Source organism: Trichomonas vaginalis, chromosome I (genome assembly GCF_026262505.1).
Source record: "Trichomonas vaginalis G3 chromosome I, whole genome shotgun sequence".
NCBI lineage: Eukaryota > Parabasalia > Trichomonadida > Trichomonadidae > Trichomonas > Trichomonas vaginalis.
Window position 1 is genome coordinate 3,189,993 of NC_067203.1, and position 12,266 is coordinate 3,202,258.

The window sequence follows — 12,266 nt, forward strand, 5'->3', positions numbered from 1 at the left end:
ATCTTTTAGAAAATGTCTAGCGATTTCGCTATCTATATTCGAGACAAGCTTTTCGACAGCAAAACATCTGTCGACCATAAAATCTTACATAGTGTAAACAAGAAAGGTGAATTTTGTTCTAAAGTTCTGTTTCTGGGAATATGACAAGAACCATAAAACATTAAGCAGAGCAGTCTTAAAATTTGTCAATGACAGACTTGTTGACAGAATGACACCGATTGGAAAGATGAAGTCCAACAAAAGTTCTTAGAATGCAAAGAAGACACATGCGCTGTTCTTGAAGATGAAATAGAAAACAGAATAGAAGAGCTATTAAAGGACAAAGAACTTTTACATAAATATGGTTGCGCCAAATTTGACATAACTCCACCAGAAAAGAAGAAGAGAGAAAAGAAAGAAAAGAAAGTAGAAGAAGAGAAGAAGAACCTGAACCAATTCCAGAGAAAAAGAAATTTGACATGTAAAAATAAAATTTTATTTTTAGAACATTTCTGGGTCAATGTCAATGTTCTCTTCCTCTTTAGGAGCAAACACTGGCTTAGACTCTAAAATCTTTTTACCCAATTTACCTTGAACTTCAACTATCTTAGACTCATAATATTCATAGTCGTCTGCTTTCTTTGGTTCATAAGGTATAACAAGTTTGTATGCTTTGCCTTCTTTAAGGTTTGAAAACCTTCTGTCAAAACTTTCTTTGACTGTTAACAAACCTTCTATGTCTAAGTCTTCAAATTTCGCACCATTTTTAGTCACAATAGCAAACTTAACTGGTTCGATGTTCCAAACTTTGCTGAATGAAGACTTTTCAAAATGGTAGAAGTAAACATTCAAATATGTGAATGGGTCTAGTTCTTCTTTAAGTCCTGACATGTACTTATTTACTGAGATGAATTTCGTCATCTTTTCTATCGGATAAAAAATTTTTTTTTAAAATTTACTCAGAAAAATTATTTCTTTCTATATTTGCCATTCCGAACTTCGAAAAGATGTTTTATACCAGCATAGAATTTTTCTCTAGAGCTTGGTCTTATATCGTTTTCATGACAATATTTTCTATATTCTTCATATAAAGCCTTTTTTTCATACATTTCATAAGGACAATCTAACCAGAATAGCGCATATCCATTTTCGTTATCTAGGTCTCTATATGTTTCTTCTGTTTGTGGAATTTCGCTTTCTCTATTTAGTTCTATGTCTATATATTGTGGCTTAAAAAGATGTGGGCAAGAAGGGTCTGGCGCTATGTAAAAAGTTAATTTTTCTGTCATCTTTTCTATCGGATAAAAAATATTTTTTTTTAAAATTTACTCAGAAAAATTTTTCTTTGTATATACACCATTCTGTACGTCTAAAAGACTTTTGACATTTGCCAAGAATGTTCGTTTAGACGCTGTCATATAACCATATTCTTGACAATATTGTTTATACGAATCGTACAATGACCTTTCATCTAATGACACAAAGTCAGTTTCATCTATGAACAGTTCATATACACTCTTGTTTGCTTCTAACAATGTTTGTCTCTCTTCGGTATGTGGAATTTGTCTTGGATTGAACTTAGAAATATCTAATGTCATGAAATATGAGAACAAGTGGTTGTAAAAGTCAGATGTCAAAGTTTCTGCTAAGTCGTCAAAATATTCTGTATCTTGCATATGAGAATCTGACGTTCTGACAACTACATATCTTCTGTCAGAACTTTCTAATTTCATCGGAACAGCATTGTTTGAAACCATAATGAAGTTTGCAACATTTTCACAAACTCTTTGGTCTTTATACTTTCTTTCAACAACTCCAACTTTGTCTGTTATAAGACTCTTCAAAGCATCTGAGTTCAAAACTTTTGTTGTATCTATACTTTGAAGTTCATTGCAAACTATAAGTTTCATATTCTCTATTGAGGAGTTAAACTTGCCACAGATGTTTTCTAAGTTTGTCATATTCGGATTCGAATAACCTTCTAACAGTTTGCATAAGATATCTGTAAAGAAAGTATTCTTACCAGTTCCTTGTTTTCCAATTATAATGAGAGCAGTTTTCATTTTTAGCACTTGATGTTGTAAGATATTTGCAAACCAACATAAGATATACTCATAAACCTTTTCGTTTCCATTGCATATAATTTCTTTGACATGGTCTAACCAAGCTTCTATAATATTTTCTTTCCATTCTACTTGTTCATATTTATATCCAGTGAAGATAGAATAGAAGTTTGGAGAAGGTGTATAAAACTTTATACCACGAACTGAAAAATCTTCTAACTTTGACAATAAGATATCCCAAGCATCTAACATCTTCATGCCAACTTGTACGACTTTTATTTTCTTAAGTTTCTGTCTACATTCTTGTTCTGAAACTATTGTTGCTCTTGGTTTGTTAAAGACTACATCCCATTCTTTCATAACATAACATTCTGGGGCAGAGTCGACATAAATGACTAAACGTTTCAAATTCTCGACTGCTTTGTTATAGTCTCGAAATGGACACATATTTCTGAATGCTTGGAAGTCATAAAAATCTGAAACATCTATTCTGTACATTTTTATAAAAATAAAAAAAATATTATTTTTTTATTCTTGAGCTATTTGTTGCATTTGTTGTTCTTGAGCTATTTGTTGTTGAAGTTGTTCTTGTAATACAATACTTTCACCAGTTGCATCTTCCAATTCGAAACTTTCTGCCGTCATTGACAAATACATAGGACATAAAAGTTTTACAGGAACAAAGTTTGCGTCAACTAAGGTTAAGTTTATGTTTGCTAAAGTGTTTGAGTTTACTAAAGCTGAAAACTCTGCATTCGAATGAACAATAGGCAAACCAGCAGAGAAAGTGTTGTTTATACGCATAAGTATCTTTTGGTCATAGTAGTTTCTGTCGACATTCGAATAACACTTTGAACCTAAGTTTGAAACAATATATAAAATAGGTGTACTTAAAGTCAATGGAACAGACATTCCTTGTATGACACCTTTTCCTGTTATAGGAAACTGTTGGTAGTAAAAACCAGATATAAGTTTTGTATTATAGCTCATATTGTTTATAGTAAACTCAGTCGGACATCCAAACATAATGAAACCTGCTCTAGTTGCAGCACATGTTACACCCGTACTTAAAGTATTAAATAAGTCAACAAAACCTGTTGGTGGTATATCTGAGTAAGTATCTTCAAAGGAGTATTTTTTACCATTCACAACAATAAAATCTTCTGGTGTCAAAAGAGCAAAACAAGCTTTAGTCGTCATTGTGTTTAAGGTTAGTTTACAATATCGTCCTTGAGGACTTTGTAAGTTTGTTGTTATAGAATTATATGACTCAGGGTTTTTAGTCGTAATAGTATAAACCATTGTGTCTTCTGCCATTTACTTAGCAAATAAATTTTAATGAAATGTTGTGGTCGTCAAATATTTTTATAACGTCTGGGAAACTATATTTTAAGTTCAACGTTTCACCTCCTTTCATAACGTATATCTTGTCAATGACATTATATGAACAACCACAGCAACTAACGTCGGGTTCTATTTCTTTGATGTTTTATATCGTCTGCCTCTGTCAAAAGTTTCAATAGTTCTTTCAAACTTCATGAGGTGCAATGACATATGAGTTCACTTTTACAGGGTTGTGTTCGACCAAGTTTAACATTATACCTAAAGCTTGACAAATCTTCTCCTGAGTTTGAAGTTTGTCTTTCAGTTGTTGGTAGTCGTTTCGAATATCTGCAACAGAACTTAAGTCTCTGCTAACTTCAGGGTATGTTGGTTGTTCTTTTACAGGAACTATTGTTATACCATTTTCGTCTTCGTATGGTTTCCCCACTTCAACATCTCTGTCTTTGACATTGACAACAACACTTTGACTGTTTGTTTGAGTTGGTGAATTTAACTTCACATCTGCCACCGCCATTAAACCTTTTGAAACACTTACGCTTTCTATTTTTCGAAATGACATTTTACTTAGATAAAAGATGGACGTATTTGGGTATCTCTTCGAATTGAAGCAGAACAAAGTTTACACACACAAACAATACAAGTTCTTGACAGAATAGTTCTTTACACAAACAATGGAAAATGTTATAGAATAGCAGTCTTTGCTGAACCAAAATATTTTCATAAAGCAAAGAAAGTTGGTATAACTGAAATGGTGAAAGTTCTTGAAGCAGACAAAAATATAACTTCAAAAACTTACAGATATTTCTAAAGGTAAGTTTATAATACAATATTATGTCAAAACTGGCGTAGTCAATATTTGACGGAGAGAAGTCAGTTCAAGAACAACTTACTGACCTGCTGCCAAAATCTGCTCGATGGAAGCTGTCGTTATACCAATCTGAGGAGCCCCAGCAGGTTTCATCGAACGAATCTTCAAAAGAGCATCTTCCGTGAAAAGTGCTATTGGTTTTGTAAACTTCTTTGCTTTCAATTCATCTGGACCGTCTCTGTCACCAGTATATTGTATTTGTACAGTACCAACAGTTGAAATACCACCCATAAAGTCTTCTGAGTCAGCAAATGGAATGCCAAGCCAAAAGTTTGAACGGTCTCCATTTGTATATTGAGTTTTTTGACCTCCTGTATGAGTCCATACTTTCACATATGGCATAATAGAACTTTGCATTTCAGGGTTAATGGTTGTTGTGAAGTTGTTGTTAAAGTTCATAGCATCTAATGTCAAGTTGTATGACCTCATATCCTCAACTGTAGAATATTCTTCTCTTGGATAATATTTGCCATCTATGTTTATATGATATTTAATACCGGGGTTGTAGAAACAAGAATAGTCATTTATAGTTCGTCTGAACAGTACAAACATAGTATCTGCATGTTTCATTGCAGTTGTTAAAGCAATATCTGTTCTTGCACCTGCGGCTCCTGGATTTTGGTTTCCAACTTCACCTGCAAAGTCTTTGACAGATATTTGGTGTATAGGGAACATAAGTGGAACTGCAATATATTTGGCAGCTAAAGCATTTGAAATATCTGGGTCCAACATATAGACTGCAAGTCTGCTTTCTATTCTCTTGCATTCAAATTTTTCGCATGTAAACTTAACTGGGTCCCAAGCAGTTCCAGCAGCATTGAAATAATAGTTTACTTCATTGTTGAAGTTTGAGAAACCAAAGTCTAAGTCAACTTTGTCTTTGCAAAATTCGGCGAATGACGTTTGATTTGTTCCCTTTACGTCTGTAATAGTGAATGGGTCTTGTGTTGGTGCAATGACTAAGTTATTTTTGCTTGGAGTAAGTTCGATAGAAATTTTTCCTGCCCAGTTTGGCAAGTATCTTAAAAACCTGAAGATGAGGAAAGATGACAAAGGAACTCTAAGTTTCAGTTTTACTTTAGTGGCAGCAGTTCCATCTGAACCAGAAAGGTTAACATAAACTCCTGGAACGTTAGGGTCAAGTCTTCTTATTTTCTCAATATTTGCATACTGGTCTGTTTGTTCTCTAGCTTGTGGTTGTACTGAGTTTCTCAAAGCGAACCATTCATAGTTTGCCCATGTTACTGTTTGAACTAAGTCAGAGTTAGAATATATCTTATATCCCATGAAAACTTCTGGAGCATATTGGTATCCGACATAGAAAATTCCATTGCAACCTTTCTTGTCAGACAACTTGGCAGAAGGTTTTATTTCAATGTCTTGTTCCACGTATAAGAATGAGTTGTCAATAGAAATAATATGAAACCTGTCGCAAGCAATATCTACTGTTGTTGAAGAACCTTCTCCAAACTCACCTACGTTTCCATAAGAAACAGCAGTTGTATATTCGTAAGTTCCAGGAACTATTTCTGACCTTCTAATGGCATTGTCGCATTCGTTATACCATTCGGAAACATTTCCGTTCATGGCATCCAAAACTGTTGGCGTTATATTCTGAGCGGCGTACATTTCATATGGGTAAAAATATCGAATAGTTGGAATTATGTGTCATAATAGAACCCACTCGGACCAAGCTTTACTTTCTTCCTGACTGAGTTTTTAACTCTTCTTTTTCCTTCATTGCCACTACTTTCACTAGATGAAGTTACTTCTTCACTATTTTCACTTTGTTCTACTCTTCTTCTTTGGTGTCGCTTTTGGTAACTTGCCCTCTGCTTCAAGTTGTTGCATCTTTGCCTCATGTTCACCTAGTATGTTGTAAATTTCCCATGTCCTTTTTGCCTTTGGGCTCTGGTCGCCCATCTCAGGTAACCTATATCCTAGAAAGATTTTGTCATAGTTTGTATTTGAGTCTTCGCGTATTGTTTGCATGACTCTTTCCTGAGTTTCCGGTTCAAGCTCTTCAAACAGAGCTTGTCCATATGGAATAAGCTCGTTTCCAAATATATGTTTTTGTAGCCATTCTGGTTTTCTTTCCATGTTACCAATAATATCTTTTGTGAATGGGAAAGCTTTTACCCAATGTTTCAGTCTTGCGTCATTTATTTCTGTAGTTGGTTTTATTTTGTCAAGGAACATGTTTTTCAATACTAACATTTCATTTGGTACTGTCCATTTGAGTTTTCTTAAATATTCATCCCTTCTCGGTTCATTGTCTGCAAAGTAAGTTTTTATGACATTTTGTAAACTTTCGTTTGCAAGGTCATGTACAATAGGTTCTCTTCCTTCTCTCTCCCTAACTTTCTTTCTAAACTCTTCACCAAATATACCATCTCTATGGTTCTGTGTAGTTCTTTGAGATAAATGTTCTAGAACGTCAGGTGTTATATTTCCATCAGCCATGTTCATTTCATACTGGTTCAAAATATCTGCATCTTTCATATCTTTCAATGGCATTAAAGCCGCGCTGAAAATACCAGCTATATCTGGTTCACCATTCACTTCCATTGCGTCTACAACTTCTTGGAATTGAGGTTGTAAGTTTATGAACCACCTATCCGGATTAGCTTTATGACCCCATCTCATTGTAGTTCCATAGTCTGCAGAAAACAAAAGTAGGTTTGTTTCCATATTGGTTAGGTTCTGAATGAACTTTAAACAATGTTTCATTTCTATATGTTTTGGTGAAATTTAACCTTTTATTTTCACCGAGTTCAGCCAAAGATTGAACGTTATATGGTCGTAAGTAAAAAGGATTGTTGTATTTGCGTACACTTTCTTTCAGTTCTTCCATTCTATGCTGAATATTTTCATCTGATGTTGGAGTCTTTTGTATGTCGGCGAACATTTTTCGATATTCTTCTACTATGTCAGCCGAATTTTTCTTAGACTCTTGGAAAGATTCCATATTCTCCGCATACTCTTGTTGAGGGTCAAGATTTTTCGGCTGTGCCAAATCTTCATCTAGTTCTGTGAAGTTAGTTTCCAAAGGAGGGACTTGTTTGTTTCCTTCAGGCTCTTCTAGCTGTTGTTGCTGAACTATTTTTTCCATGTCTGGTTGTATCTGAACTTCTTCCTGTGGAGTTTCTTGTACCTCATCTGCTGGCATTTCATATATTCCGAGACCGTTTTTAACAAGTTCCCTATCTAAGTCATCCGGACTCATAAACCTTTCTTCTTTCGTTCCGTCTCTATTTTTTACGCGTTTCATGAAGATAGTTGAATTATCATTTATCTCTGACATCAAATATCTCGGAGTAAATTCATCCATGTCATTTGGATGATATGCTATTAAATCATATCCCTTAGCGAGCTTGTATTTTCCAGGTTTGAAATTATATCCCATTTGGTGCTGAACCATAAAGCTAAATAGGTTCGGGTCAGTATTTCCTTCCTTGAACTTTCTAATAGCTTCTTTATATCTGTCACTAAAGTCAAGAGTATCTGGGTAACCATAATTTTCCTTAAGCATTTTTAAGAATTCTTGGTTTCCTTGTTCTCTACTTCTTTTATGTCCTTGCTCTGTTTGTGGTTGTGGTGCAGTGTTTTGAACTGTTGGTTGTGGTGCAGTGTTTTGAACTGTTGGTTGTGGTGCAGTGTTTTGAACTGTTGGTTGTGGTGCAGTGTTTTGAACTGTTGGTTGTTGTGTTGGTTGTTGTGTTGGTTTTGGTGCATGCCTGTGTCTGTGTCCATGTGACGATGTAAATGTTTTAGGTAGTCCTGGTGCAGGTGCTTCTCTTGGAGGGTTTGGTGGTATATAAGTTCCACTAGCTAGTATATAAGTTCCACCAGCTGGTATATAAGTTCCACCAGCTGGCACATATGTTCCATCTGCAGCATAATGTCCTACCTGACTTTTCGTTTTTAAGAAAGCATTTACTAGGTCTGTTTTGGTCTGTTGTAACTCTTTTTCTTGACTTTCCACAACAGTTGCTCTAACGGCGTCATAGGCACTTTGAACTGCATGTCTCGTTGCTGCATCTGTTATTTTCGTCATATTTTGTGCTACTTCTTTTAACTCTTTGTCGAAACCTTCAGACTTCAGTTTCTTTCCAGATGAGAAGTCGTTCACTAGTTTCACCTTACTATGAAGAGCTTCGAAGGCGTTCTTAAAGTCAGCATTCATTAAAGCTTCATTTGAACTGTCTTCATCCGCTTGTATTTTTGTCCTTATTGACCCTATAAGTTGGGCTGCTTTGGCGTTGGCTTGGGCATCTAACCAGTCATTATTAGCTTTTATATATTCTGCGCTTTTCATTGCCTTTTGCATGGCTGCGTCGTTATTTTTACTTTCTTGTGCTATGTTTTCATACTGTACGGTTTGGTTTTGCAACTGTAAAAGTTTTTCTGCCTTTACATTTGCTTCAACTTCTTTTTTATACTCATCGCTATCCATATATGTCTTCAGGGCTTTTTGTTTTATCTCTTCATCTTTCAGTACTTTATATTGAGTAGTATGGTTTTTCAAATTTACAACATCTTGTTCCATTTTTGCTACTTCTGCTGCTTTTTCTGACACTTTTTTCGCATATTCCTCTGTACTTAGTTCTTTCAGTTGTTCTTCTTTCTTCTTTTTCTCTACGTTTAACTCATTGAGTTTCTTTGTGTGTCTGTCATATTCTAGTTTCTTTTCGTTTTCACTTATTTGCTTCTGTATGTCTATGTTTGACTTTTTGACATCTGATATTTGATTTTTGAGTGAACTCAAATTCATTTGACTTTGAGGGTTATAAGCTGTTCCGTCTGCAGCTCCACCATAGCCTGCCATTTTCGCTAAAAGTGCCGCTCTTAAACCTCCACTCTGTGCACCAATAACTCGGTTTAAAAGCATAGGATTGCTTGACATTTGTTGCAACATAGTGGGGTCATTCATCATTTGTTGTTGCAACTGTTGTTGTGGTGTCAGTTTTACTATTGGATGTTTCAATGCTCTCTTCCTCTTACGTATATTCTTACGTAGCTTACGTGGCATTTTAAGTGAAGTTAAAAAGCGGTTTTTGACAGATGTTTATATGACACTTTTTGTTCAGCACAAAAAACTACTCGGTCAAAGTGTTGTCAGTTTTGTAAAATAACCGTCTTATCTCATTCTATAAGGGGGAAAGTCTTCTCAAAGTATACTTCCTTGGAACGCCTGTAACTTTTCCTGTAGCGACGATAGACCCTTACTTGTCCGGACAAAGTTATACTAAACATCTTCAGGGCTAGAGGGCACGAAGTGCCTGGAAGCCCCACTACCTTTCTTTTTTTTTTTTTTATGAAATATCAATTTTTGCTTTACGCCTAATTTTTGGCGACAATTAGCAAAAAATGTTAAATGTTAACACTCAGTCCATTTGAATATGAAAAATAAAATTGACTTTGATTAAATGTTTTTATTTATCATGCAATTCTTCTTGCGACCAAAGATTTGAATAAAATTTCAAAAAATAAGATAGCTTAAAAAATGGGGTATTATTATTGTCGTCTGGCGGTTTTAGACGACAATACGAATTTTCAAATAATAGGATTTTTAGCCAGATAAAGAGCTACTCCATATATCATGCGTGTTTGCATACTATATACATAGATGGAATTGATGTTCTTCCTTTATTTAGGTACCGAAACATGCTTGAAAAATCTATTTTTTAGACGACAATGATAATTTTGTCACTTTTCCAGACGACAATAATAATTTGTCACCTTTTTAGACGACAATAATAATTTTGTCACTTTTTCCAGACGACAATAAAACATCCTCTTAAAAAATAATATACGGTAGTGTTTACTAATAGATGAATAGTATATAAATTCTATTAAAATGGATTTGATCCAAAAAATATATAAAATCTGATCATAAATAAAATCGTTTTAAATTACTTCTTCATTTAAATTATAACAATTATTTTTGATTTTTATTTATCATCCACATTCAAATTTGAATCTTATCACAAAAGAAGGACCACTTTTATGACTACTGCCAAATCTATAAGCAGAGAATGGCTATTTGAAGCTAAAAGAAGAATAGAAGAAGGTGAATCTTACAAAAGTGTGGGAAAGGAAGTTGAATTGGAAAATGGTAAAATTAAATTGAATGTTGCCGAAAATACAATAAGAAGAGCATTTCAACTTCAAGAAATCGAATTACCAAAAGTTAGTCGCGGCAGAAAACCAAATCCACCAACATTTGAGCAAAAACAATTAATTAATTCTTGTGTTTCACAATATAAAGGAGGAATTTCAAAAACTTATTTATTGATTAAAAGGTTTCAAAATATTGCTCAAAATCCCGATTGTGAGAAAGAAAAAGAAGAAATTGCAAAAGAATTTGAAAATATAGAAGATTTGACAAAAGATCAAATTTTTGACAATTTACAAAAAATAAAGCATCATCAAGTGGAAAAATTTATGATGGAATCAGGTTTATCTTCAAAAAGAGATTACAAACCAGCAGATCCACCTACCAAATATCGTGCCATATCAAAGAATTTGATATGGCACTGCGATATTCATTACCTTCACGGTAATGTTTCTTTTCCATTTTTTGCCATATTGGATGATATGACACGTAAAGTTCTCAAAACTAAATTATTGAAAAACAAGTCTTCCAACTCAACAGCGAAGGTTTTAAGAAAACTTTTAGAGGAGTTTATTCCTTACTGCATCTGGACCGATAACGGCGGTGAAAACCGCGGTGAATTCGGCCAGGTTATGCAGGAAAACGGAATAGTTTGGAAGCACACCTTGCCGTATATGCCAAGACAGAACGGCAAGGTGGAGCGCCTGTGGCCAAGCTTAGAAAAGTTTTTGCCAGACGAGTTGGATGATATTCAACAAATCAAGGACTCAGTTCAGCAGTTCATTGAAAAATACAACAATACACATTTATCTCTCGATATTAATCCAAAAACGAATAGTAATTACACTCCTAACGAATTATTCGAAGTTTCAAAAATTTTGGTACGAGCCAGAAATGCAAAAATGGGAGTTATATATCAAAGACGAATGGGTCTTAGCAAAATTTGAATAATTACATCATTTAAAATGACTACTAAACAATTTTATTTATGATCAAATTTTATATATTTTTTGGATCAAATCCATTTTAATAGAATTTATATACTATTCATCTATTAGTAAACACTACCGTATTATATTATTTTAAGCTATCTTATTTTTTGAAATTTTATTCAAATCTTTGGTCGCAAGAAGAATTGCATGATAAATAAAAACATTTAATCAAAGTCAATTTTATTTTTCATATTCAAATGGACTGAGTGTTAACATTTAACATTTTTGCTAATTGTCGCCAAAAATTAGGCGTAAAGCAAAAATTGATATTTCATATGGTTTTATGATAGATAAGCATTATATTCCCACTCATTATATTCGTAAATTTTGAGGTTTATCCTTCGCTTTTAAGATTATTGAATTTGATTTTTATATAAAATAGTTATATATTAGAAAATAATATGAGTTTATGTGATATTATTTTTCAGAAGATTTTGTGTTCTTCTTCAAAATTTTATTTTTTTATTAAAAAGAATCTTTACAAAATATACATTTGCTTTAATTAATATTTAAAAACGTGCTCTATCAAAAGTTCCAAAAATTCAATATTTTAGCTTTTCTGAGGTGTCACTTTTGATGAATTTCTGTTTACAACAGAATTATGCAAAATATGACTAAATAATTATAAATTTCAAGTTAAATTTTAATTTTGATAAATAATTTAAATTTCAAAATATCAAGTTCAGTTCGACTATGTATGTAGTAATTCCTCAATAAAGTGCCAAAACCCTATTAAAATATATGAACATTTTCAACATTTTAATGTTTTTATTTAAAATTTTGATGGAATATGAGCTTCAAACAATTATTATGTAAATAAAAATAATTAAATATATGTATTTATTCGTATTACAACCGTAGTAAGTCGATTCTTCCTTTCTTCTACTGAGGTTTGAATTTGA

At 33.4% G+C, this 12,266-nt stretch overlaps 7 protein-coding genes and 1 pseudogene across 8 annotated transcripts, besides 3 other annotated features; 2 read left to right on the forward strand and 6 right to left on the reverse strand.

The window, feature by feature from the left end:
* Window positions 1-5,829: part of a mobile genetic element that runs on past the window's edge.
* On the forward strand, window positions 13-394 carry TVAGG3_0920220 (annotated as a pseudogene). The gene has a single exon. A coding segment is annotated over exon 1 (382 nt).
* Window positions 481-900, reverse strand: TVAGG3_0920230 (protein of unknown function, DUF4108 family; the record flags this gene model as incomplete). The annotated part of the gene is made up of 1 exon (XM_051252213.1): window positions 481-900. One exon carries the CDS (start codon window positions 898-900, stop codon window positions 481-483), a length of 420 nt encoding a protein of 139 aa, XP_051077787.1.
* Window positions 1,591-2,540, reverse strand: TVAGG3_0920240 (uncharacterized protein; the record flags this gene model as incomplete). The annotated part of the gene is made up of 1 exon (XM_051252214.1): window positions 1,591-2,540. A coding segment is annotated over one exon (950 nt), but the record flags the coding sequence as incomplete, so codon positions are not given.
* On the reverse strand, window positions 2,571-3,359 carry TVAGG3_0920250 (uncharacterized protein; the record flags this gene model as incomplete). The annotated part of the gene is made up of 1 exon (XM_051252215.1): window positions 2,571-3,359. The coding sequence occupies one exon, from the start codon at window positions 3,357-3,359 to the stop codon at window positions 2,571-2,573; it is 789 nt and encodes a 262-aa protein (XP_051077789.1).
* TVAGG3_0920260 (protein of unknown function, DUF4106 family) lies at window positions 4,273-4,683 on the reverse strand (the record flags this gene model as incomplete). The annotated part of the gene is made up of 1 exon (XM_051252216.1): window positions 4,273-4,683. The coding sequence occupies one exon, from the start codon at window positions 4,681-4,683 to the stop codon at window positions 4,273-4,275; it is 411 nt and encodes a 136-aa protein (XP_051077790.1).
* A 207-nt stretch (window positions 5,830-6,036) lies between the features above and the next one.
* On the reverse strand, window positions 6,037-6,756 carry TVAGG3_0920270 (protein of unknown function, DUF4106 family; the record flags this gene model as incomplete). Its single annotated transcript, XM_051252217.1, has 1 exon — window positions 6,037-6,756. One exon carries the CDS (start codon window positions 6,754-6,756, stop codon window positions 6,037-6,039), a length of 720 nt encoding a protein of 239 aa, XP_051077791.1.
* An 800-nt stretch (window positions 6,757-7,556) lies between these two features.
* Window positions 7,557-8,572, reverse strand: TVAGG3_0920280 (protein of unknown function, DUF4106 family; the record flags this gene model as incomplete). Its single annotated transcript, XM_051252218.1, has 1 exon — window positions 7,557-8,572. A coding segment is annotated over one exon (1,016 nt), but the record flags the coding sequence as incomplete, so codon positions are not given.
* Window positions 8,573-10,263: 1,691 nt separating this feature from the next.
* Window positions 10,264-11,081, forward strand: TVAGG3_0920300 (integrase catalytic region-containing protein; the record flags this gene model as incomplete). The annotated part of the gene is made up of 1 exon (XM_051252219.1): window positions 10,264-11,081. A coding segment is annotated over one exon (818 nt), but the record flags the coding sequence as incomplete, so codon positions are not given.
* Window positions 10,264-11,316: a mobile genetic element.
* A 606-nt stretch (window positions 11,317-11,922) lies between these two features.
* Window positions 11,923-11,960: a mobile genetic element.
* The last annotated feature ends 306 nt before the right edge of the window (window positions 11,961-12,266 follow it).